The following is a 26,542-nucleotide window of genomic DNA, read 5'->3' on the forward strand; positions in this document are numbered from 1 at the left end:
TTAGGATCTATCTCAGCAACTCTCACGTCACTGATAGTGAATGTCACTATATCCACTCTAAAAAAATGTGAGGTTGTCTGCATGATGGACACTGTGTGAAGGCCAGTCACGAAAATATGGTGCCTATATGAGAAGAAAACGATAGCTTGGCTCGAAAAAATTGGGCTTGTTTTATGGAAAATGTGGGCTGGCTTGAATACCGTAATCCTGCATCTTACACACGCGACTGAACAGCAAGACACTGCTGCCATGCTGGAGCTGACCCCACCCAGTAAAGCTTGAACGAATTATCATCGTTACCTTTATCAACCATAGAACAACTGCATGCAACATGACAACGATTGATGTAAAGTCTACGCAGGCACTATCTTAGCACCTCCGTCTACCGTCCCAATCCACCACCGACAGCAGCGCCGCCCCGTACACCTGGTACCCGCCCCAAAAGAATAGTTCCAGCGGCGGCCGCCTGGCGCCCGCGAGGACACCGCCCCACACGAGCCGGTCGGGGCAGCTGACGTATGCCTTGCAAGGGACGGAACGCACACGGGTACGGGCTGTTGATATGATCTAATGCGCCTGAACACAGCGACTGGACGACCTGGGCCCTTGTCAACATAGGACCATAGGATCACTGTGTGCCCTGACGGGCACAGAAGCCCTGACCAATGTAAATCGCTGGCTCATGCGTTGTCCCCGCTTGGGAAATGAACGCTCAGGCCTATGCCGACACGGAGTCAACTGTGCGGCACTGATGGTGCCTGACCAACATAGAGTCCCTTTTCGGCTCAGGGGACCCGGTCGGCACAAAGGGCCTCCTGATTGGCATTTAAGGGTACGTTCCTGTGGCCGGGACCCCATCCCTACAGTTAGTCCGAGCCTCTATTCAAACCCTGAACGTCCGTCCCGGGGGACCATCAAAGCCCCTCTTCGAGGTTCTCAGAAAACTGCCGCTGACCGACTCGTGCCCCCTTTCCCCCACGGGCCCCTAGTTAGGCACTGTGACCCCCTGACAGACAGCAGGGGCTCCAGCCTATGTATTTCGCTGACCGCGGGCTTATCCCTATTGGGGAACAAGCCCTCAAGCCCATACCGACACGGAGGCAATTGTGTGGTAGTGGGGGTGCCTGGATGCCATGGAGGCCCTCATTGACTCAGGGTCCCCGACCCGCGCAAAGAGCCCTTTGGCTGACATTTAAGGGTCTGTCCCTGCGGGACAGTCTCCTAAATACAGCCTCCGGCTAACCTTCGAGTCCCTCAGCCTCCAATAAGGCCCTTGACTCTCAGCGCCCGTGGGCCCTTTGCCCCTCTTTGGGCTTCTTCAAACGCTACCCCTGGCCGCCTCGGGGGTTATCCGGGTCGGAGGTGCCTGGAGTCAGTCCGTCTTTCCTGAAATGCCACAGGAGCAAGGACTGCCTAACGGTGACCAATATTCACCCAAAAGCATTTGCCAAATCGCAATAATTTGGCCGCAATCGCCCAGAGCGTCCGTCACTGCAGGTGCCAATTGTTGCGCTCCTTGCCGGCGTATCAACGACTTCGTGTGGCAGACCTCCGCGCGGCGGATATTCAGCCGTGGCGCATGCACTCGGCAGCTGAGGGGCGTAACTAGACAGGCCGAAAACGATTCGACTGGGACAATAGCATGCAACTGCTCTAGTGCTCCCATTCATTTCCGTGTGCGAGTGGCCACGCACTGTCGATCGAGACTATGCTTGAATTGAATAATTCTACCCTACATCGTGTGGTACATCGCATGTCCGAGCGGATAACTTAGAGACTCGTGAAAGGGGATTTAGTTGTCTGGGGCCATGGTGATGCGATACCGAGACAATTCAAGTGGGACACCAAGAGCATTTGCATACATTAGCATTCTGCAGAGGCCTCGATTGCGCATGTCCGCATGCCGATTGTGTGCATCTGTTTGTGCGCTGTCGGGTGCAATACATGGGCCTGCTGAGTTGATCACACGTCATGCTATTTGTCCAAGGTTGTCTGGGCCTTCGGATTTGACTTTCATATTGGTAGCCGGTAATGGAAGTCTCCGGAGAGCATTGAGAAAAAAATAGTCATGACAAGTTTCGGAATTACCCAATGTGGTGGAAGCAACCACCTTTTGGCAAGGAGTGGCGGCGAGCTCGGGAGGGAGGAGGGGGGGGGGGGGGGGGGCGGGCTGCGAGCGCGGAAAAGCCCGGCGGCGAGAGTGAAGGAGGCCAGCGGCTTGCGTTGCAGAGGCTGGTGACGAGCACGAATGAGGTCAGCTTCCCGTGCGGAGGTAACTGGCGAGCTCTGAGAAAGCCGGCTGCGAGCGTGGAAGAGGCTGGTGACGAGCTCGCAGGAGGCCACTGGTGAGAGCGGATGTCGGTGACGAGCGCGGTACGGCCGACGGCGAGCGCGGGGGAGGCGAGGCGCGAGGAGGTAGGCGGCGAGCAAGAAGGAAGCTGACTGTGGGCGTAAAGATCATGATCGCAATTTATGCACGAGTACGCTGGATGTCAACGCGAATGCGAAGGTCGGCAGCACGTGCGAAGGTCGGCGTCGAGCGCGGAGGAGGCCGGCAGCAAGCGCAGAGGAGGCAGTACTCCTAGAGGTTGGCGGCGAGCCCAGATGAGGCCACCAGCGAACTCTGAGAGGGCCGGTGGTGAGCTCAGAGAAGGCCGGCGTGCAAGTGCACAGGAAATCGTCGGCGAGCGCGGGGTAGGCCAACCGGAGGGCCAATGTCTGCGGCGTGTGTGGGGACCGGCGGAAATGAAGCATTGCTTTTCTGATGTGTTAATACATCAGGAAAGGTACACGCAGCTGGTACTAATGACATTTGCTTTTCTCCGTTTTAAGTAAGTTTTTTTCTTAGTCCTGCAGGTGAAGAGCTACGAATTCACACCTCATATAGTATAATGAGGCATAGGTTGTGGTATACGGTTTGAAACATCCTCGCGTGATCTTTATACATCAGCCAAAACATGTTAGAACATGATTCATAATACAGCAAAGCATCTCAGATGGGGCGTTCCCATCGCTGTATTGGGTTTTGCCCAAAGCCTTTCGTCATATGTGCCAGATGATAATTGAGGTTATGCTAAGGCTATGTAGACCACATCTAGCCATAATTATCATTTTATCATGCGTACTTCAGTTGAATAAAACCTGCTGGACGCTGCACAAAAAGTGAGTGAACTAAATCGAAATTAAATGTGTGGGTTAGTTAGGCTATGCTGCAATATCACCCCTCGTCTTCCCAACAGCACGTCCGTCAATCTCACAGCGGATTGATATCCGACTGTCAGTTGGATATTGCGGGGCATCATGCTTGCCTCTAAATATCGTGTACGGGTGCTTCTCAACACACTGGTTTCGAAAATCGTAAGTAGTCGGGTGGAATTTTGCGGAGCTTCCGTGTTACAAGGCGCGCAACATCGCCGGTTTGATAATGGGGGGGGGGGGGGGGGGGCGTCTCGATTGCCTCCAAATTTGGTGTGCAGGGGCACTGATTTGACAACACACTGATTTCGCGAATTATACGCTGTGGGGTGGGGTTTTACGTAACTTGCGAGTTTCAAGACGCGTAATATGCCAGTTTGATACTGCGGGGTGCCTTGATTGCCTCCAAACTCACCCAGCAATGCTCACAACTGGACAACCGCACTCCTTGTCCCGCCGAGCCACCTCGACGTCGACGTCCACCCACGCTAACGACCGTCGCTCTCCGAAGGCCGGCAGCATCTTGCAACTAAGGCGAGTCCATGCACTCCAAATTGGGGGCAGCTCAGACGCCCCGCAACATCAAATTGGCATGCTTCGCGTCTTGTAACGAGGACATTTACAAGTCAAATTATTTTCAAAAATTATAAAATTATAAAATTAACTAGGTAAAATTCCATCCCACAAGTGATGATTGTGAGAATCAGCGCGCTGAGAACGTCTTGCGCACCAAATTCGGAGGCAATCGACACGTCCCGCAGTATCAAACTGGCGTGTTCCGCGTCTTGTAACTCGGAAGTTACGTAAAATGCCATCTCACGACCCATGACTGTCGAAATAACATGCCGAAAAGGCATTGCGCACCAAATTTGGAGGCGATCGCGACACCCCGCAATATCCAACTGATTGCCTGACATTAATATGTTGCTAGATTTACGGACGTCCCAAATGGACGGACAAGTTCGCCAGTGCATAGGCACTGTCAGTAGGACTGGGACTCACTCGTAACACGTGCTCCCCACATGCCCCCCCCCCCCCCCAAACATGCTCCCCATCAATCACCGCCAACACTGTCGGTCCTGGCTGCACTCCTGAGCCCCTCGCCTGCCCTGGCCTCTTTCTTATAAAAAAGTTGTTAGCTTATTTCACATATTTGATGCTTACTTCACTATCTTTAAATGTGGAACATTCCCGTTAACTTAAAAGTTCGTGAGAACTGCTCAGCCAATTGGAAGCCGACCTGTCTTCAACTTTAGTAGACATATATGACGCACGACAGGCATTTCCAACGCAATTGGCATTGTCGGGCCCAAGACGATCATTCCTTCAAAGACAACCAGTGAGGGATGGGGTAATGCAAGGGCATTGAGTACAACGGTATAAAACAATCTCGTATAGTGAACGAGAGCCCAGTGGGCGTCTGTTAGCTGCTTGGAAAGCAATTGGATGGGCTGCGCAGTCGCACACCGATGGAAACGGTGCTTCCTCTTTCACGGCGATTGCTAAGCATATGGTAATGCCAGTTGTTTTTCGCCCGCGTTTCACAAGCGCACAGATGAACTGACAGTGAGAGTGCATACCATCAGCAGTCAAGATGAATAAGAAACTGAAGCTTTGTGTTTGTGCTGGTGGAATATTTGTGTGCTACTTCTATTTTGGAATTGTTCAGGAGCGCATGTGAGTATTGTTATGCCAGCCCACATCATATGGCTGGCCATGTGTATGTATGGCATTGTACAATGATGCATGTGTAGTCTATGGATATATATATATATATATATATATATATACATATATATATATATATATATATATATATATATATATATATATATATATATATGTCACCATGCCTCCCAAGCCAACATGCACATGCTAGATATTGGGAGCTGTAGCAGCGACTTGGTATGAAATTGGGTGGTTTCCTCAAAATGTTCATTTTGTGTGCAACACAAATTTTTGGCTTTGACCGCCATCAATTTAGGTGATAAATATTCTGACTGCACTTCTTTTCACAGATCTGTCTAGACTTTTTTCCTGAGAAATTAATTCTCTTTTATTTCTCTCATACTGTATTGTGGTTGGTATGCCTGCTGGGTGGTGGAGTAAGATGAGCATTGGGATGCTAGCATGCTAAGCCCATGATCAAATTCTGGATTTGAAGAAGTTATAGTGTGTATGATTGGCCAGGCAGTACCTACAATGAGCTGTTGTCACAGTTTGTTGCAGTTGTACCATGCAGTTGTCACAGTTTTATCACAATGGTATTTGCTATCAGTTATATTATAGCTTATTCCCACTTTCAGTTACAAGTCCTTGGAGCCTTGCTGAAGTACACAGATCATGTGGATAGTTTTGTCCTGTGTGTGTATTTGCTTGTTTGCATTTCCTGTATGATGGGCCTTTTGGCTTTAACAATTCAAATGCTTCTAGTTTTCAGCATGGGGCAAAGCTATATTTTTATCACTTTTTATAAACTATCTACTCAATCTCTTGTGATTGGTATTTGAGTATCAGTTGTTATAATAACTTTATTTCTAATTGTTTTGTTAGATTACCATTTCCACTATATGCTCCTTGTGATGTGCAAAGATGCTCTGCTTGGCCATTAACATATTTGTGCATTTTCTTGTGCCACAGAACCAGAGGAACTTACCAGTATGGTGACATTCAAGAGAAATTCACCTATGTTCTTGCCCTCGTCGGCTTTCAGTGCTTGGTGAACACCATCTATGCTGCACTTTGTAAGTTTCCTGGGTTTGTTTCCTGTAAGTGTTTGAAACTGGCTGTGGGTATGATGTTTTGTATGAGATACAGGCATGGTGCTATTGCATATAGATGAATGCTGCCATATTAATATGATTTAAACACAGTTCTGGTGATATCTCTGATAACATAGTGCCAGCATCAGGGATCATTCTCATATCAGTTACTGTAGCCATTTGATATAAAGCAGGTAGTCCTGAACACCAGTGTAAACTTCATAGATGGTTTTGGACAAAATAGTATGGTTACAACACCACTTGTGCACATTTATAACTTACTTGTTTTGATGTATGTCATGAGCTTATCACATGTGCTGATGCCAGTGTCAGTGTAAGGGTATTGATAGGGGTCAGAAACTTGGGCGTTGTGTGTTATTTACTGGTGGTGTTGCTGATCTGTATCTGTATTGTCCCATTTGTGGTGCTGACATTTGGTCATGCTACCACACAGTGAACCGATTTGTCTTACGAACGTCAGAGGATAACACAAGTCCGTACTACTATGGTGCTGCCTCTCTCACGTACCTCATGGCCATGGTGTTCAGCAACAAGGCACTCCAGTGGGTCAACTACCCCACCCAGGTATGTGCATCCAGTTTGATGAGTGATAACATGCATCAAGTCATTGCTTGATGCCAGCTTCTGGTGCAGCTTATGTGTTGCTGTTGGATTGTGTATGGAAGCAAATGGAGCCTGGATCTTCACCATGCCAGATTTGTAGTTTGATGACTGTGGGAGCCATACAGCAGCATGGCTGTTATCCAGCCATCTGTGCTGGCGTTGGCAGCAGCAGAACGGACGCTAATCACCAGCTCTTAAGCTATACACTGTACTGCATATCGCTCATCACTCTCAGCTGGCATCACAAAACTGACTGGTTCCTTTTAAGTATCATGCCAGAAGACACCAGTGTCTCATCTCCGATGCACGCTCACGGACCGGGCGGTGTTTCGCTGTCGGCTACGCTAGTGCCAGCTTCGCCGCACCACGTTATCGCGCTCTCGACCCCCGGTCCTGGCTTTTGCATTCACTTCGTTCACTGGCTTTCACCGCGCAGCGAGTCATGGTGACGTGTCTTTGGCGGAAGTGCACGCCTTCACGATAAGATTGTAAGACTTCATGTGTGGGCCACGTGCCGTGGCTTTGGCTTGTGATAGGGACAGGCGGATACGGTGCAATTTCCCAGGAGCACACACAGTCAAGCCTTGTGAAGAGACAAGTCCCTTGAAAAGTTTCCGGGGTTTATTTTGTGTAGCATGAGGACAGAATTGCAGGTGTAGAACGGCGGAAATAGGGCCGCCTTTGCTGAGCGAGAGTGGGGCGAGGGCGGACGGCGCCCAGACGCTCGCGTCACAGGCTTTGCCACATTGACAGCGCGCGGTAGGGACATCGTGGTAGGGTCCATGCCGAGGTCAAACTCTGCGGAAATGTCGCTTTGTAATAAGTGAATATCTGGCACAAAAAACGACACATGAACAAAGCGGATGAAATAGTTGTTTGGGCTGTCGTCCTCGTCTGATGTGTTATTATGTATACAACGATGGATGACGCGACGCCGGCCGGGTGATTAGCCGGCCGAAACGTTGCGTACTTGCTCTCACACCAGGTGGGGGCGATGGGCGGAGGACTATTCCATTCGTAATACTAATGCCCTGCACTGCACCACCTCTCAATCATTCCATAAAAATCTGTGAGCAAAGATGCCGCTTCTTTCCAGACATGGGCAGCGGATGATTTCGCGTGGGGTCAGTCGGTTTGACGCCTTGACGCGACTCATCCTCGTGTGGCGCTGCTGGATGGCAGAGCGGCTCTGACAGCGCCGCTGTCGCCGTCACAGGTGGTGGGCAAATCGTGCAAGCCGATTCCGGTGATGGTGCTGGGCGTGCTGCTGGGCGCCAAGCAGTACCCGCTGCGCAAGTACCTGTTCGTGCTGCTGATCGTGGTGGGCGTGGCCATGTTCATGTACCGCGACTCCGCGCCAACGGTGGATACGGGTGCCGCCGGCCTCGGCGAGGTCCTGCTGGTGAGTCGGTCAGCCGCCGGCCGCGTGGCGAACTGGGCGTGCTGCTGAACGCGTGGCTGGGGAAACGTCCACCAGTCAGCCGTTTGTAACGCGGGGTTGTTGCTTTATGTTACGGCCTGGTATTTGATCCATGGCTACCACATCCTTCACGCTGCGATGTACTCGAGACGCTTAGATGCCAATGGGTTTGATGCTCAGTTGACGGGAATGTTACAACTTCTTTTTTAGTTTGCCCTCAACGTTTTCATCGGATTTATATCTGGGGCCAGCGCCCATGCCAGACGGTGCTTGTTGTTTTGGCTCTTATCCCACCACCCGGTCGTGAAATTCGGGGTCAACGGCAGGATTGTGTGGGGAGAGCTCAACTTACCGCAGTGCTCGGTAAGGCTCGTCCCACTCTCTGACGTCACCTGGCCTTCAGTGAATTCATTTCGCTTCAGTACTTTGCGAGCGTTTTTATTGCATTTATCTCTTGGAGCAGCGCCCGTGCCAGGCAGTGCTTGTTGCTTTGGTCGCAATCCCACTACCCGATCTTGAAATTCTGGGTCAACAACAGGACTTTGTGAAGAGAGCTTAACGTACCGCCGTGCCCGATACGGCCCGTCCTGCCCTCTGACGTCACCCGGCCTCCGGCGAATTCGCTGCCACTGGCCGCGGGTCATCCCAGTATGGTTGTATGAATGTATGAATCGAGCTATTCAAATCGTAACACGAAGAGACGCGATCACTTTTACGGCCCTGTCTATGCATAAACCGGGCAACTCGTGAGCTTAAAGGTAGCAGGTGAGAGTATATTTCGTACTGAGAATGTTTCAGGTATGATCGTCTCGGGCGAGTCACCTCGGCGTTTTTTGTTTGTTTTTTTTTAGAGCACGTTGGCTCATTTTTTCCCCCGCGCTGGTTTGCCTATGTCGAGTCTCTCAGGCTGTCATTTTGCTGGTCAGCTGGCGACGCCGGCAGAGCCTTATTGTACGTGAGGCTGGGTGTCGTGCTGGGGCTACGCGTGCTACGGTAAGAGCTGCCGCGGATGGTACATCCAACCTGACGCGTTGTACTGGCGATGTGGGTTTTAGCTGCGTGCACACGCTAGTGTTTTCGATTACTCTGAGATAACGAGCGATGACCGAACATGGATGGCCTCAGTGCGTCATCATGTGCCCTGGGCAACGTGGAAGAATTTCTTACGGGCGAAATATTATTTCCAGCAGCTTTTTTGGCAAATCCAGTTTATGTCAGCGTATGTTGGATGCTGCGTAAGCATATTGCCTGTATTGCACTGCGTCACGTATTTTCGTCATATTGCGCCCTGTCGGATTGGCTTAGAAATGAAAATTTGCTATCTGTGGAAGACAGGACCGACTTGCATATTTGTAGATACCATCACTTGCGGGGTCGTGGAGGCCAAGTGGGTAGTGTGTCGGACTTCCACGTGGGGGCGCGGGTTCGAATCCCGGTTGCGCCATGACCCGGAGCGTGAATACGGCCTATGCAGTCGCTGGCGCCCCAGGAAAGGGGCGCGACGACGAGTATCACGTTCTCTGTTTAAAAAAACCATGCCTGTGTCTAGGGTATCTGCTGTGAACTAACCGCTACACATATGTAGTGATTTTCTGTAGCCACTCCCGCCTCCGTTACATAACTACGTAAGTCGTGCAGTGCTTCCGTGCACAGCCAGCTGCATGTGCAGTGGCCAAGCTGGCTGACGTCTGTAAAAAGTATAATACCCGGTTGCCGTGGTTGCCGGATTTATGTGCGGATTTGTTATGATGACGGGGCTTCTGCTAACGGGCGCTGTTTCTCCAGCCGCTGTTGGCATTGTGCTGTTGATAATGATGTGTCCAGCTACCGTCGTTGGTACGGTGCCGGTGCATGACCATCTCGATGACATAACTGTCTAGCTGTTCCCGCCGTCGGCAGACTGTCTGTAGCCAGCTGTTGTCGCTGAGGGCCGACTGCCTGTACCCAGTTGTACCCGGTTGATGTCGCGACGGCAGACTGCCTGTACCTAGCTCCTGTCGCTGATGGCAGGCTGTCTGTACGCAGCTGCTGTCGCCAAGGGTAGACTGTCTACCCAGCTGCTGTCGCTGACGGCGGAGGGTCTGTGCCCAGTTGCTGTCGTCGAGGGCAGGCTGTCTGTACCCAGCTGCTGTCGCTGACAGCAGACTGTCTGTACCCAGCTGCTGTCACTGACGGCAGACTGTGTGTACCGAGCTGCCGTCGCTGACAGCAGGCTGTACCTGTCGCGGACGACGGGCTGTCTGTACCTGTCGCTAACGGCAGACTGTCTGTACCCAGTTACTGTCGCTGGCGGCAGACTGCCTATGCCCTCTGCGGTCGCTGACGGCGAACTATCTGCACCCAGCTGCTATCGCTGGCGGCAGAGAGACTGTACCCAGCTGCCGTCGTTAGCGGCGGACTGTGTGTACCTGTCGTTCACGGCAGACTGTCTGTGCCCAGCTGCTGTCGCTGGCGACAGACTGTCTATATCCACCAGACGGCGGGCTGTCTGTACCTGTCGCTGACGGCAGATTGTCTGCACCCAGCTGCTGTCGCTGACGGCTGACTGTCTGTACCCAGCTGCCGTCGCTGGTGGCGGACTGTGTGTACCTGTCGTTCACGGCAGTTTGTCTGTACCCAGCTGCTGTCGCTAACGGCAGACTGTCTGTACCCAGCTGCTGTCGCTGACGGCGGACCGTCTGTACCTGTCGCTAACGGCAGACTGTCTGCACCCAGCTGCTGTCGCTAACGGCAGACTATCTGTACCTGTCGCTAACGGCAGGCTGTCTGTACCCAGCTGCTGTCGCTGACGACGGACCGTCTGTACCTGTCGCTAACGGCAGACTGTCTGCACCCAGCTGCTGTCGCTAACGGCGAACTGTCTGTACCCGTCGCTAACGGCAGACTGTCTGTACTCAGCTGCTGTCGCTGACGACGGACCGTCTGTACCTGTCGCTAACGGCAGACTCTCCGTACCCAGCTGCTGTCGCTGACGACGGACTTTCTGTACCCAGCTGCTGTCGCTAACGGCAGACTGTCTGTACCCAGCTGCTGTCACTAACGGCAGACTGTCTGTACCCAGCTGCTATCGCTAACGGCAGACTGTCTGTACCCAGCTGCTGTCGCTGGCGATGGACGGGCTGACCGGTGCGCTTCAGGAGCGGATGAAGACGGAGTACAAGAGCAGCTCTGGTCACATGATGTACCACATGAATCTCTGGGGCGTGATGTACCTCAGCGTCGGTAGGTCGGAGACGGCAGGTCCGATGGTATAACAGTCTATCCTGCTTGTTTTCACGCTGCGAGATGTTCCCCTCGGTATTTTCTCTGTCACTGTGGCCTCCTGTCGATGCCGTCTCCGGTTACCGCCGCCGTCGTCGCTGCGCTCCCCAGTCACCGTTACCATGTGTTGCTGCCGCGCGCAGTCACCGGTGTCCCGGCGAAGAGCTGTCTCCACTCACGGCTGGCTCGCTTTCAGCCCTAGTCGTGACGGGTGAGCTGTTCGGCTTCATCGGCTTCGTGCAGCGCCACCCGCACGTAGCCGGCGAGCTGGTCAGCTTCTCCATAGCCTCGGCCCTGGGCCAGGTGAGCTGGCGGGCGGCGGCCACCAGGTGCAGTCTGCGTCATCCAGCTCACCTCTAGGCGTAGAGTCGCCGGCTAGCAGTGCGTAGAGCCGCCGGTCAGCAGTGCGCCGTAGACGCAGCACGCTGGTAGAGGCCCCCAGATGGGACGCCGCAGCCCAGCGGCCCCACTGGAGACCGAGCGCCGGCCGGCCGGTCTGTCGAACGGTCCGCCATGGGGCGAGGGACCACTGCCCAACCGACTCGAGACACGCTGCCACCGCCCAGCGGTGCGCCACTGGACGGACCAGCGCGTCCAACGGTCCGCCGACGAGCGCCTACCACCGCCCAACCCTGGGGTAGAATGGCCTTGCCTCCTCTCAGCTCTCTGGCTTCCAGTGACTGAACCGCTGACGTGGTGTCCGTAACGAGACGGAAGCTCGTCTTTGTGGTGTCCGGCGCTCGCAACTGGTCATGAGCGGATGCTGCCCGGCCACATGATGTGCCACATGATGTACCACATGCTTTCGCCCGGGGCTGGTTATCACTGCGTACCACGCTATGAAGTCCACGTTGGTCACCCAATGCATGAAATAAGTTTATGTTTATGAGCCCGATCATGCATTTTGGAGTCTGAAAAGGCTGGCCAAAGCTGCACGCATCACTGGGTTGGATGGTGTCTTATTATTCAAGAAGTTGGTGGGGGTTGTCAAGTGCTGGAGAGCGCCCTCCCAGCAACCGCTCTCCGAGTCTCCACTGGGTTGAGATATGATTACTGGCCAAAGTATTCGCCTTCCGTCCCCCTGCGTCGAACCGCGTAAGAGATCGCAAGGCCAAATGACCTTGGATGAGATGAGCGGCGCTGGACCCCCTAACAAGTGTGGTTATCCAAGTAGCTATGAGGCCAACAATATCACTGCCTGCGTGCGAATGTCTGCGGGATCCATTCCAGTACAGGCCGGTCGTCGGCCAGCTCCGTGTGGCTGGCTTGTTCGCTGATTGACAGGTTTAAGACGGGCCCAAATCCAGGGCCCTGAAGCCATTCGCCGCTATAACAGCCCTCTGTAATATCTGTGTAAACCCCGCAATCTCCCATTCTTGCGCATGATGCCGCGTGCCGAATCAGATGTGACAAATAGCGGTGCTTTTGTATTCTTGGGTACAGTGGATTCGCACACTAATGGTGTGCTGCCTCTTTGAATTTGGAATGACACCTTTCAGCGTCAAAGCACCGGCACTGCTTGAACGGTTTTATCGCAGCGGGAGCTGTTATGGCTCAAGGAGCTGTCATACCATCCGTTACGGCTCAAGGAGCTATCACGCCATCTATTATGGCTCAAAGAGCTGCCGCGCCCTTGTCTCTTTCCGTTTCTGGGTCTCAGGGCTCTGTGTATCTATTTTTGCGATGTATTTGCGTCAGTCGTGCCTGGAGCACTTGCTGGCGGTTGGCTGTGATGTTTCTCACAGGATGTCTGTGCCGCTACTGGCCTTGCCGGTCGGGTGGCGATCACCGGCGACCGAGAGGCCGCTCCGTCGTCTGACATCGCTCTCCGCTCTCGCAGTATTTTATCTTCATGACGATCAGCGAATTTGGCCCGCTGCCCTGCTCGATCATCACCACCACCCGCAAGTTCTTCACCGTGCTCGGCTCCGTGTTTTTGTTCGGCAACTCGCTCAGCTCGCGTCAGTGGCTGGGCGCCACGGCTGTATTCGCAGGTCAGTGGCCCCCTGTCTGAGGTCCGATACAAGGCCGATGGCGGCTGTCACCAGCATGTTGACGCCCGTCACAGGTCGACGGCCTGCCACCGTGCGTCTTTGGCCCCGTCATAAAAATATGACTTGTCAGGAAGAGAGATTCCCGGCATGCGTGGTGACGACAAACGTCACGTGTGCCACGCATGGCCTGACGTGAGTGATGCGTGGAAGAGTTGGCTTATTGACTCCTGTCACGCATCATTGACGCCATGTCGTAGGTCGGTGGTCTCCGTTAGGGTCTTCACCCCCAATCGCATCTTTGACATGTGTCACAAGTCAGTGACCCGTCGGGACAGTTCCTCAGGCCCATGCCCCCTTTCCGACCCCGTCGTGTGGCCTCCGTCTCCTGCCGCAAAGCAGTGACCTCGGCAGCCGGCTGTCTTTTTTGTGAATTTCCTTGCCCCAGTCGTGACCATTGCAGCCGATGATTAGCCGACCTAACATGTCTTGGGAACCAAGGGACCGGGGTGGTGTGACCACGGAGGATATTACGTAAATTTTGGTCATGGTACGCAAGCAGTTACATAAGCCGTAGCGTTGCGGCACCCGTAAAACGACAGCGAACGTGACCGTTTCGTTATTGTGTCCCATTGTCATACGTGCTGTACCTAGGGGCAAAAAATGCCGACCAGGGAACTTGTGCCAAGCTGTTCCTTGTGCAGTGAGAATACGTAACTCCCTTTCATAAGACATGCGCCAAGTATAAGAAGGTGGGGGATATCCAACCGCGATTAGTTGGATGAACTGTTGTTAGCTTGGGTTCGATTAAGCTGTTCCGTTTTATCTGTAGTCGAGTTGTATTTGTCTTCAGCCGTTCGGCAGAAGAACACAAAATGTGGTCTGCTTATGTGATGTCTACATGGTGGTGGTGCGCGCCAGCGTAGAATTGCCGGAAGGGGGAACGGATGCATGCCCCGCTGTTTCCTGGCAGAATAGTGATAGTGAGAAAAAGTCTGTTGATGCGTTATGCAGTTTTGAACGACAGCCCTCCGGCGTAAATATGACGACCTTTGATAAAGGAGCGGCGCTGTCAAGCCTGAGGACAAGCAGTGCATTTCGTAATGTGCGGGCATGTTATTAAAAACTGAACGTAACGGTCAGCTTAGGGCGGTGACGTATACCGAAGTCGGACTGCCATTTGGGATCCAGTGGCGATAGTGTTGTATAGGAGTAAATCAGGCGCAAGCACGATGATGTTAAGGCGTATCACCAGGGAACGCTGTAGATAACCACATTCTAAACTGACGTGGTCCAGCCAAAACTTCTATGGGTGGTTGCCCTGACGACATAAGCGTTAAAACTTGCCATAGTAGTGGTTAATTTTATGTGAGAGAAACGAGTGAAGTTGCCGGGAGGATGCATGGTCGTGTGATCAGCGCCTTTTGGTATGCCGACGGTCAGCATCAGCAGCATCAAAACTCAAAATGCTAAAAATCCAACAGCTCAAGGCCTTTCTGGCTCATATGAAGTACTGTAATGGCATCGTTGGAGATGATGCCGTTTGATGACTTAAGCGCAGTGCAGTACACTATCCCTACACGTTGTTACATAGAAGACGTAACGTTCGTCATGGGAACGTCATTCAGTATTTTGCTTTGTTTCGAAGTGCCGAACGGCGTAAACTCCGCCATGTACACCCTGTTTACACGGGCGATCGATGGTAGTCTGAAACTGTGGACCAGCGACGGGGGAGGGCAGGCGCGTTGGCTGGGGCGGAGATAGTGCATGCTAGTTAAGGAACAGAAAACATGGGTCAGGAGCGGCGGGGAGAGGCGCGTTGGCTGGGGCGGAGATAGTGCATGCTAGCTGAGGGACAGAAAACATGGGTCAGGAGCGGCGGGGAGAGGCGCGTTAGCTGGGGCGGAGATAGCGCATGCTAGCTAAGTGACAGAAGACACATGGGTCAGGGGCGGCGGGGAGAGGCGCGTTAGCTGGGGCGGAGATAGCGCATGCCAGCTGAGGGACAAGACAAATGGGTCAGGAGCGGCAGACACAGCACAACGTTGTGGATGCCGAGATAGGGGAAACAGACACACGAAGCCCTGCATCAGGTGGTGACATGCCAGAATCTGGACACGGCCTGTGTGACACGGGCTACAAACCCCTGAACAAATGATCCTCTCATGGGGAGGGATTTCAGCCGATGCGCAGCTGGGCTGTGCCGAGCTGAGCGTGGGTAGTCACGTGGGCAACATGGCTCGGATCGACGCGGGTCCCCGCGTGGTTTCAACCGCGACTGTCCGTGCGGACGAGGTACCGGGTGCAGCACCCTGCCCGCCAGACTGCTGGGCTAGAGCACGAGGCTCGTCTAATGTCGGCCGTGCCGCGTGCTTCTGGCGGCATCCGACAATCTTCAGTGCCGCGTCGGCCATTTGGCGTGGACTGTCCCGCTTTCGTGGCCAGGGCTCACCGATTGGGGAATACTTTGTGAGTGAGGTCAGTGTCATTCAGTCCGGCAACTCGACTGTGGCATGTAGGTGGAAGGCGTTTTATAAATGAGCTCCTTATGCCCTAAGGCGTTGATGGCTCAGGGTCTAGATTTTCTTTTCCGATCATGTGGTATTGAGCTGTTTTCGTCGTCGGAGCAAATCCCACCAGGGGTATAGGATTGTATGATATCGCACTCTACACACACCGAGAACCTTCCCTTTACTTGCTTTAAGGACTACGTTTTTATGTAGTCGCGGTCGGTTCTGCCATGGCCTAAAAGAGCCTCAGTTGTCGACGCACCCTGAAAGTGAAACATTCAAGCAGCTGGGCGCGCTTCTGCCTTGGATTGTGAAGATCAAACAGATCTGCGGCTAGGACGTGGGGGCCATGCAGACATGTGTCTGGAATGAAGCCCTGACACCCGCACGCGGTCCGTGATGGCGACCGGGTACCAGAGAAACTCGTAGGCATTGTTAATCGCTTGTAGATTGGCCTGTGCATGCTGTCGTATTATCTGTTGGAGGTGCTGTTGGTTGTTTTCATCCAGCGCCCCTCATATTCGATATTGTATCTTCACATCATATTGTCGCCGTAGCCTAGGCCAAAAAGGCGTGCGACAGTCGTGTACAAAAGACGAGCTCGTATTAGCTCTGAAGATTACCACAATATAGCCGTTTAGCTTTGTGTTCGTCCAGGAACCGCTTGGTCAAGCACCGCATGGTAGCTTCTTAATCGCGGTGTAGCTACTCAACCTGTTCCCACCTTGCCTTCATGCTTGCCCGCATTGGCAATTTGTGAATGAATCGCTCATTACGCTAAAGCTTGCATGCATTAAGACAAAGCGTGTATGTACGTCAACGTATATATGTATGCTCGTAACACTACGGTGATGATCTTAATAATGATCCTGCGCAGTTACACTATCGGTAGAGCCACATATCATCGCGTCAAATGCGCTTGAATTTTGTCGAGCGCTAAACACTCCTTTAAAGCCGGATAACCACACCGCAATTATTTGTAGTTGTATTGAAAATCTGTCGGTTTTACCTGGCGACCGAACGTGAGTGGACTACTGTGGACATGAAATGGTACTACGCCCAACAGTATTGCCGTTTTACTGGAGTTGGCTTAGCTTGTTTCAAACTGGATGCATCGGTTCCAGGTTTAAGGCGACCTGATCGAATAAGGGCGGGGTAAGGTGAAGCTATTGATCAGACGCCAGTCATTCTTATCTGTCTGATATTGGCTCGTTCTACCCGGCCACATCCCACGTGTGAAATGCGGCTACATTTGTACTCTGCCACTGTGCTGCCTCATTGGCGTCTGGCTTCCGTCGCGCTCCCTCCAATATCCATTTGGTTCGCATTTGTGGCTGTCGAGCGAGTATTGTCTGATGGACTGCACTGGTCTGGAGCTGCCGGTGTGTCCGCCCACGAACTGCGCCTGTTTCTGGCCCAGAGCCTGCCAATGGGTGCTTGGGTGCCCACCTGCGGGCTGACGCAGGTCATGGATGGCGCGGCGCTGTCAGCCCACGCACCGCATCCAAAGGTCACACGCGCATTACCACGCCCTGCCGCGGGATGTCTGCGACCGCGGCTAGCCTGCCAGCATTGATTCGTTGAAAGGCGCCGTGCGTGGGCGATTGGATAATGCATCGTCGCCACTTGCTGACGTCAAATCAGCGCTTCAGCGTTCGAGGGTTTACGTAGCAGATCCGTGTGCCCCCTCGGACATGCAGGGAGCGGCATGCACATGCAAGACACCTGCCGGTGGCACTTCCGGCTGTCTGTTGCTGATGCTCCAACACTGTGATGTGCCTGTCGACAGGTCTTGTCCTGGACAGCGTGGCTGGGAAGGCGCCGCCCTCCGCCGTCGCTGCCAACGGTCACAAGGCCCGGCAGCTGCATTGACGCTGCGCCTCGACGACCGGCGGCCGGCGGCCCGGCCCCGTCCCCGTCCCGTAGCTCGTGCGCGCCGCCGCCCCGCAGTCACCGCTGCTCGAGAGGCCGCCGCTGGTGACCGATGTTCTGACGGCTTCGAGTGCCGCTACGGTGTGCTGCGTGCGACCGCGGTCGGCCGCGGCCGTGTTTGCTGTTTGGAGGTAACGGGACGAGTGTCGAATAAACCACTGCACTCTATAGCTTCTTTAGGTGGGGGGAACTGGTTCCCGGTTAGGTGACGGGTTATGCTAGATAACTCGTGGGCTGCAGTGTTCGCGGGACGCCGCGGCAGCGTCGGCCGCCAAGTCACCCCCACCCCTCTTTCACCACGTCCGGCGCTGCCGGACGGCCCCCGAGACCCCGAGGGCGCAGTCAAACTTACCACGGCCTCCGACCGCGGCCGGGTGGTGATGTTACCACGAGCCTGCTCTCTCCGTGAGACGCTGATGCCGCTTTGGATCGTCGCAGTCTGAAGTGGCGCGACCCCGCAGCTGGACGTGGTCACCGCAATCCTGCAAGGGTTACGGTGACCATTGTTTGAATGTTTTACATGCTAAAAAGCTCTGTGATGGCGTGTGTGTAGCACTCCGTTGTGCTCCAGCGGCGCTGCGCGGTTTGTGATGTGGTGGTTGCCAGCGATGGCAGGTGTTGGGTGTGCAGTAATCCCCAGAGTCTGGAGGGGCGTCGTCTGACGCGGTGTCCAGTGATGCTGGATGTTTGATGTCCATACCGTAGACGGGCTACGCTGCGCAAATGGCTACAAATTGTTATTGTGGGATGCGGCATCGGGCTCGTCTTTTTTCGCCATGATCTTTGTCTAAGGAGCTTCTCAATGAACGCTTTATTTGGCTGATTTAGGCTCATCTTTATTGCTATTGCGATGTTGCTGGCATGCAGCAAAATTTAGCGCATTCAGTATCCTTAAGGTGCCGTGAACTGGTCAACTTAACGATATTGGAGGCGCGCATTACAAACCCAGCTGCTCTTGATACTCCACTATCAGCTGTTAGCATCCAGAGGCTACTTCCCATTGTGAACGCGAGTTGTCGCAACGTTAGTACTTAGATACGCCCTGCGCCACGACGGGAGGTGGCGCCACTGGAGGGAGGAGAAGCGACGCGACATTCATTGGTGTTTAAATTCAACTTAAAGGTCACGGCGTCGCATGGTCAGAATGGATCTCAAACGCCAACACTGCACCGCTCCCCCTCCCTCCCCCGCCCCTCCCGAATCTTCAGCCGTTGGGTGGCATCACCAGTGGCTGGGACAATTGTGGAAGCGACCCGAAGTCGGAGAAGGCGTTTTCCCCAAAGATCTGACATTGTTTTCGTTGGTGTAGGCACATTAGTTGCGGTGTTTGCGGACTGCCGAAATGCGGGTTTGGGCGTTACTTTGTGTTGTATTTTGTACGGCTATGACTTGGCATGGGAATGTTGGTTCGAACAAATTGTGTTACGCGCGCTATTTCTCTAATATATGTTTCCACCTTTTCACTCGGTGTTTGCGAACAGCCGTGAACAGTATGGTCGTTTGTGAGCTTGTCAGTGTCGTTTGGTCTTGTAGAAGCGCCCGGTGCATGGCGTCTTACCGTTGGAGGGTGGCCGCTTTTTAACATCTAGTATCTGCACTTACTTCGGAGGCCTGAGCTAACAGGTGATCTGTTACTTTCATCACGTGACAGGCGACACAAACAGTTCAATTTCCTGTCTCGTGATACCTGATACATGACAACTGCTGGGGTTGGATCGGGGAACAACGGGGAGGAATTTGGATGCTTAGCTCTCCACGCCAACTAGGCTGAACGACTTGGGGAGCAGCGAAATCCTATGAGGAGGCCTCTACCCCTAGTTTTACCCTCCCGTGTCGTCATGAGCATGGGCAACGCTTGAGTTACGTACACAAGAGAGAATTCAAAGTCTCGAGCGCGCTATTTTCAACTCTGAAAATCCCGGCAGGTGGGAGCGGATGTCTGGAAGTTGGATGTGTATATGGCCCCGCCGGACTCGGGGGCGGGGGGGGGGGGGGGTGCGACAGCGCGCTAGGCCCTCCCGTGGATGCGGCTAGATGGGGGACGAGCCGCGACAGGCACGGTTCTAATTTGGACACATCACTTAATCGGCAACACGGATCATTGTGATCCCGCATGATACCAGGATCCGTTCTAGTTTAGCAGGATCGCAGCAAAAGGCATGAGACATCTTTGGTTTCTGTTGGTTTCCGGCCTTTCGGCCCAGGGAAACTGATCTTCTTCCCTTCCTTTCCTTTCTACCTTCCTTCCTTGTATGGCCTTCATTCCCTTTCAATGATCGTCAAGATATTCTTCTGACCACATTCAGTGCTTGTCGATATTGTGTTTAAAGTAAGACTTCAAGTTGTAACGTTTCGAGCTTCTGTGAGTGCAGTGGGAAACCCGACATTCCTGTTGGCCCCCTCCCCGACCCGCGTGTTTGCTCATTATGAGCACGATGAGCGCTAATGAGTGTCAATTTACAGCGCCCGCATGCCTCATGTGATCAGTATGACCTATCGTCCGTCCGCCGTGTGGTCGAACGTGTAAGTTTGTAGGCCGTGGCGAGTGTCTGACTTTAACGTCCCATAACCGACACGATGGGGAAAGACACTCATTTCGGACAGTTTGTGCGCACGCTACCGAACAGCTACGAAGACTTAAAGAAGAGCGTGACTAGGACAAACCGATTCCGGTTAGTGCACGGCAACAACCGATACGTAGCCAACGAACACCTTCGAACCTCAAAACATGTCTAAGCCAACAAGCACCGATTCCACGGCACTGAATGCATCGTCTTCGGCACCAATAGGCCATGCTCCACGCTGCCTTGCACGACCGACCCGGCTCGCTCTTCACAGACTCGTCATCTTTCCAACAGCGGTCATCTGCCAACTCTAGTGATCCGTCACATAAACTGGGCATTGGTCGCTCGAATGGACGGTCAGTGGTACTCAAGATAGACTCAGTACTTCCTTTTCTTCGGGGGCAAAAGCTTGACATGGTGTGTGCCACTGAGACGTAGTTATCAGATACTCCACGGACAGAAGGCTGGTGTTTCCCGGGTATAGAATGGTGCGTTGAGACCGCTCCGGAGCAACCCGAGGCGATGATGATGCCATCCTATGCCGGGAAACCTCCCCGTGGTCGTCCTTCCAATTAAGAGGAAAGGCTGTGCCTGCCAATTGCCCTTGGTGTCGATCTCGGCGGCGCGCGTCGCCCTGTTTCTGTGGGCGTCCCCCACCGTCCGCCGTCTCAGCCGGTGAGGAACGGTCCGGACAGCCCATCCGTGTGACCAACTACATGCTGTTGTGAGCCTGGGCGGGCGGACCTTTTGCCTGGGTGACATAAATATTGACCTTTTCAGCGCGGACGGCCCTGGCCTGCGTCTTTTTGCTAGCTCTGTTTTGCAGTACCTCAGTATGTTTCAACTCATCAAGACACCTACGCATCTGAACCCGACCGAGGCTCCCACGGAAGGGTCCTCTTAGGTCTAAGTCCTTTACTCGCTTAAATCACATCATGGCCAACATTCCTGACCTGGAGTCATCTGTCTGGGTGTGGACTGAGCCGATCGCCGGCCATCTGACCACCAGCATCCGCGCACCATTAATTCGTCCCCGCTGTCGCCCGACGCCTTTCGCCGTGTGTCCATGGCGCCCAGTAAACAGGCATGCGCTCTGCCTCGATCTTCTGCAGGCGGACTGGAGTCCAGTTACCGGCATGAGGTAGTGGGGCAGAAAGCGACAAGTTCATGCGCGTATGGTGGAGTGTGGTGGACGTGCATTTGCCCCCCCCCCCCTTTACACCGCATATTTCTGTCGTCATTCTCACTGTCCATGGGTTGAGGACAGCCATGGCCCGCGACGTCTGATGCGGCAGCACGGTGACGCGTACCGAGTATGACGCGAATCTTGGGCCGAAGCATACCTTTCGGGCCACTGGCGCTTTCGGAACTGCGTGAAAGGCCGCTTTGCGACGGCGAGGCGTCGTTTCTTGTGGTTTCTTTTGCCATGCTCACCGGCCGTGCTGGTTTCTGGCGAGACATTGAGAAAACTAGAAAAGGCCGACGACTTTAACCGACACCTCGCTTCCGTCGGCCCACGCATCGCCGCCGCACTGGCAGCGGGAAGTCAGTCGGCTCGGCAGTTGTCCTCTTCAAGCAAGGCCACTGTGTGTGACCACTACCCTTCACTGCTGCGTCAGACGACTCTGCTCGAACTAGCGAGAGATATGAGCGAACTGTCATCATCCAGGGCGGTGGTAGTAGGCGGCGTGGCACCGCATGCCTTACGGGAACGTTTCCCTGTCATCGGACCACATTTGCTTTATTTCATCAACACCTCCGTCGCCTCATGCGTTTTTCCCCGATTCCTGAATCTGTTGTCCGTCTTCGCAAATCTGGCCATCACATTGCTAGTAATTTCAGACCTACGTCAAATTTCCCTGCACTGTCCAAAATGGGTGAAAAAGTCGTGTGCGTGCAGCTGTCGTCCCATCCTATTGCTCACGATCTTTTAGCTCCACCGCAGTGCGCTTTCAGACCTTGCCACTCAACAGAAGACGCCCTGGTCGACGCCATTGACGGGGCGGTGTGTCGGATGGACGTTGGAAGCATTATCACCGTCAGCTCCATTGATCTAGACCGTGCGTTTTGTTGTGTCGACCATTGCGTCTTTCTGACAAAGCTGCAGTGGCATGGCACTGATCCGAAGTGGTTCGAGCATTAAGAAGGATTTCGAGAAAACTGATGCTACTGATCAAATCGTGCGCGTTTGATGTAACAATAACTGACAAGTACAAAAAGTGTGACGCTGCCTTAAATGGCTCGCGGTGTCCGGTGACGATCCGGCCCCTGTTCGCTCTATGTGCCGCTGCGCGCTAGCGTGCCACCCGGGCGGCAGCGGTGGGCGCCCTTGATCCGCCCGCTCTTTGCCTGTCGATGGCACGCAGGGATTATTCGTCCCGCGCGGCCTCGTGCCGGAGTCGCTTACCGCCGACCGTTACCGCCTCGTGAAACCGCAACGAGTTTCGTGTCAGCACAGAGGGCTGGGCCGTCCTGTTGTGCAATCATTGCTTGCTTTCTGTTATGTAGCATGTGTTGACGGTTTATAATTTGGTTAAGTTTTGACGAAGTTGTGTGGAAGGCTGAATGCTTGATAACGTACGAATATGTTTGCGTTGTTGCCATGCTTTAATGTTGCTTTGATGCATGAATCACCATTCTAATTATACCGAATAAGACAATAAGGCACTTGTTGGAATAACTCGTAAATGCAGTGAACTGAAGTGAACTGAACTGATAAGAATAGGAAGGGTGAAGGGCATGGGACTTCGGCACAAAATGGCTTCACATTTTACGTCCAGAACACTCAAAAGACGGGACACGCATGCGACAAAACAGACGATCAGTTCGCACTCAGTCATGCGTGGTCAGCAGGTCGCATGGCGGTCAGTCATGTCGCATGGCAATCAGTCAGTCAGACGGTTGCATAGCTGACTGTCATGCGGGCGTCGGCGACGGACGAATGGCAGCACAGGGCGGCGCCCGCCGACAGCAGACAGGGACACAAGACTCGGCAGGCGAATATCCGAAGAGATCTTCATTCTGGAATGTGTTCCCGTTTGTGCTCTCAGGAGGCTCCCTGGGTTTCTGTCACACAGTTTTTAGCAGGCAATTCATGAAGCTTCCGAATGAGTTTCTGTCTGAATGTTGCAACAAAATCTCGTTTCTTCAAAACTAGTCGGCAATACCCGGCCACTTTCTTTGCTGTTTTTTTTTTTAAAAATGCCGCGGTTAGTATCAGCAATGAATTCAAATTCGCAAGCGTGATATTCCTGTCTACTTCCTCACTGTTTGAGATGTTTTCAATCCTGTGGGGAAGATATGATGATTTACTCATATGATACACACTCATGTGATGTATAGTGCTTCATTAATCCAAACGCATCTGGTCTATTCGAGCCGGAATGAAGCGATAGACGTGCGATGGAGCTCGTATTTCGCTCAACTCGTCGGTCTGCACCATTTGAATCGGTTACTGGGTGGTAGCTGAGGGTTGGGGCATAGCCCTGCCACCCCTGCGGACGCATCATCCGGATACACCACCTCGTCCGTTCGCGTGGCTCACTACGCTGCAACAATCGTGTGGAAGATCGATGTTTGTTGGCATTGTGAAAGCGCTCGTGGCGTACTTGAGATCCGGTGATGAATATTGCTTTTGAGGTGGTTGAATGCACCGTACGCTGCTATTTCCATACATCGTGTGCTGCCTTTTCTCCTCCGGGCTAACATGTGCAGAATGCCTTCAAACAGCCTCCAAACGTGGTTCGGAAATTTGTCGTCCTGAACGATCAATCGAAAGCGACATACGCGTCGAGCTGGCGCTGCTGCGCTGTGTGCTCAGACCGGGCCGTGTGGAGAAGTTGATGATGTCGGTGGCCGTCGTCCAGGTGGCACGCTCGGGGCTCACAGCGCTCTAACGACGCCGGCCGCCCCATCAGTCCACAGCAGACAGCTAAGGAGCGCTTACGCGGCCTAACAGTTTTCCATGGAGCCCGCCGGGGGGGGGGGGGGGGCCGTGTAGCACATGGTCAGTGGACGTCGGCGTGTGTTCGAGGGTTTGCAAGTAACTATGTGACTAAAACATAGTGTATATGCCTTGTTTCCTATGTATAAAAGCAGATGTGTATCAATTATACATAGGGCAAACCGGAACTCCATTCGTCTGTTGCCGTCTGATAGGAAAAGTTGCGAGAGAGGTCAGTTCAGTTAAAGTGGCGTAGAATCACCGCTCTGTGCTGCTTGTCCACTCAAATGCCACGGATTGTGGCACTACTGAGACTTTTTGTGTTGTTCATTGCCGCAGGACTGAGAACAACGCTGCCTTTATCACCCTTGTCTGTAGATTTACCCCGCATCTAAGTTTACCCTTCTGAAAAAGGCCTGAAACCAGATTGCGTTGATATTGTCAGGCACGGCACGGGGTATTGCCGCTTTTCCATAAATTATCACGAGGCCAGCTTTGCCCACAATCGGGAGAATATCTCAAAACCTCATACCACAAGCATTCTTGGCACAACAGTGTTACAATCCCGCTACGAGTAACACAGCAGCGTATTCATCAGCACCGTATGTATCACGGGATGCCCGAATTGAGCATTACGTCATAAATACGCGGTATGGAAACAACCGGGCGTCATCGATCTTGCCCGATCATGAGACATTGAGCAATGACACTAGAACAGCTCTATCAGGTACGTGAGGTCCCACTTTCAGAGGTTGATTTTAACCATCTTGAAACGCCGCAGTGGGTTGCGCCCCACGTGACGCCAGGCAGCAGGCATTGAAAAATAAGGAATTAGAGTCGTTCTCATTAAGCGAATAGAAGCCTGTCAGCCCGGCCCAATTTTCGCGTATTATCCGATTGCACAAAACCCTGCGCTTGAACGTGCTCGGTCCTACTCACAGAAAGTAAATACAATTTTTAAAACCCGACATAGATCCCGCGACACTAACGCAATATAGGTCCCGGCCTGTACCGCCACTGTGAGCTTCTCGGCTTGGCCGGTGCACAATGCCGCGCTGGCTCGCCGCGCTACCACTGACCATGCATTGGCATTCAACCTGCGTGGCTCCATTGGCAGACCGCTGCGCGGCGTATATTGGTGCCGTAACCAGGCATTCAGCGGCCGTGGATCGAAGCCCCGCCGGACCAAGCGGACCAAACGAACGCGAGTGTGGCCAGAGCAGGTCATCGTACTGACGCGCTCCCGTGTGCAGCTGACCATGGGTAGTCGCACCCCAGGCATGGTCTCACGCGTGCCATGGGAGTGTCAATCGCAATGTGAGCTGTAGTCGCCGGATCTGGTGTGAGCCGGGGCCGCCTGATCTGGTGTGAGCCGGAGTCGCCTGATCTGGTGTGAGCCGTCGCCGCCTGATCTGGTGTGAGCCGTAGTCGCCTGATCTGGTGTGAGCCGTAGCCGCCTGATCTGATGTGAGCCGGAGTCACCTGATCTGGTGTGAGCCGGGGCCGCCTGATCTGGTGTGAGCCGGAGCCGCCTGATCCGATGTGAGGCAGCCGATCATCAGCGGCTTCCCATTCTCTGGGTTAAAGCTATCACGACAAATTTAAAGTTGTCCAACGCAGCTGCTGCCTGTGGAATTCCGAATCTGAAGGTATTGTGCAGATCGACACCAAACCAGCATCAGTCGGGGCATTTCTTTAACGGCGATAGCTGCCTTGGGGTTCAAGAAATCTGCTCCTTGGAAAGTTTCTAAAGTGGTCGATAATCATAGCAACTGTCACTAGGAAATCGTCAAATTCGCGACGTGGCTGATTAGGCCATATATTTCGTCAAAAATGATTGCTTAATTTCAACAGGTTCCCGGCCATCCTATCTCCGCAGCAATGGTCGAGTATGTTTGGAACAGGCTCCAAGCAAAGGTGTTTGCCTGTTGCAGCACTACACCACGGTGCTGACGATATAGTTGAGTCCAGGTGAGGTCAGACCAAGGTCAAGTAAAGCAAACTTCTTGATATGACCTCTAAATGCAGGACGTCTGTGCGTGGCACGCGACAGTATTCCGATCAGCTGGCTTGCAGGTAGAGCTTATTGTGTTTGGAACTACTTGGACCCAGCCCGATTTCAGGTGAGGTCAGACCAAGGTCACGTAAAACAAACTTCTTGATATGACCTCTAAATGCAGGACGTCTGTGCGTGGCACGCGACAGTATTCCAATCAGCTGGCTTGCAGGTAGAGCTTATTGCGTTTGGAACTACTAGGACCCAGCCCGATTTCAGGTGAGGTCAGACCAAGGTCACGTAAAACAAACTTCTTGATATGACCTCTAAATGCAGGACGTCTG

The 26,542-nt window shown here is 53.3% G+C and overlaps 1 protein-coding gene across 2 annotated transcripts in view; it reads left to right on the top strand.

Moving 5' to 3' along the window:
• The first annotated feature begins 4,513 nt into the window (after positions 1-4,513).
• The window catches only part of meigo (Solute carrier family 35 member B1 homolog meigo), an 82,818-nt gene continuing 60,789 nt past the window's right edge, over positions 4,514-26,542 (top strand). Inside the window, exons 1-8 of one of the 2 annotated variants that reach the window (XM_037221424.1) lie at positions 4,514-4,872; positions 5,836-5,939; positions 6,412-6,542; positions 7,798-7,983; positions 11,097-11,223; positions 11,459-11,565; positions 13,103-13,256; positions 17,553-19,158. In XM_037221424.1, coding sequence (XP_037077319.1) covers positions 4,790-4,872; positions 5,836-5,939; positions 6,412-6,542; positions 7,798-7,983; positions 11,097-11,223; positions 11,459-11,565; positions 13,103-13,256; positions 17,553-17,635 — 975 coding nt within the window. In that variant the 5' untranslated portion in view covers positions 4,514-4,789 and the 3' untranslated portion in view covers positions 17,636-19,158. Of the gene's footprint in view, positions 4,873-5,835; positions 5,940-6,411; positions 6,543-7,797; positions 7,984-11,096; positions 11,224-11,458; positions 11,566-13,102; positions 13,257-17,552; positions 19,159-26,542 lie in introns of those variants that run through there. The other variant, XM_037221425.1, reaches the window with a different exon arrangement.

The sequence above is a fragment of the Pollicipes pollicipes genome, unplaced genomic scaffold, assembly GCF_011947565.3.
Source record: "Pollicipes pollicipes isolate AB1234 unplaced genomic scaffold, Ppol_2.1 Scaffold_4740;HRSCAF=5597_pilon_pilon_pilon, whole genome shotgun sequence".
Lineage (NCBI taxonomy): Eukaryota > Metazoa > Arthropoda > Thecostraca > Pollicipedomorpha > Pollicipedidae > Pollicipes > Pollicipes pollicipes.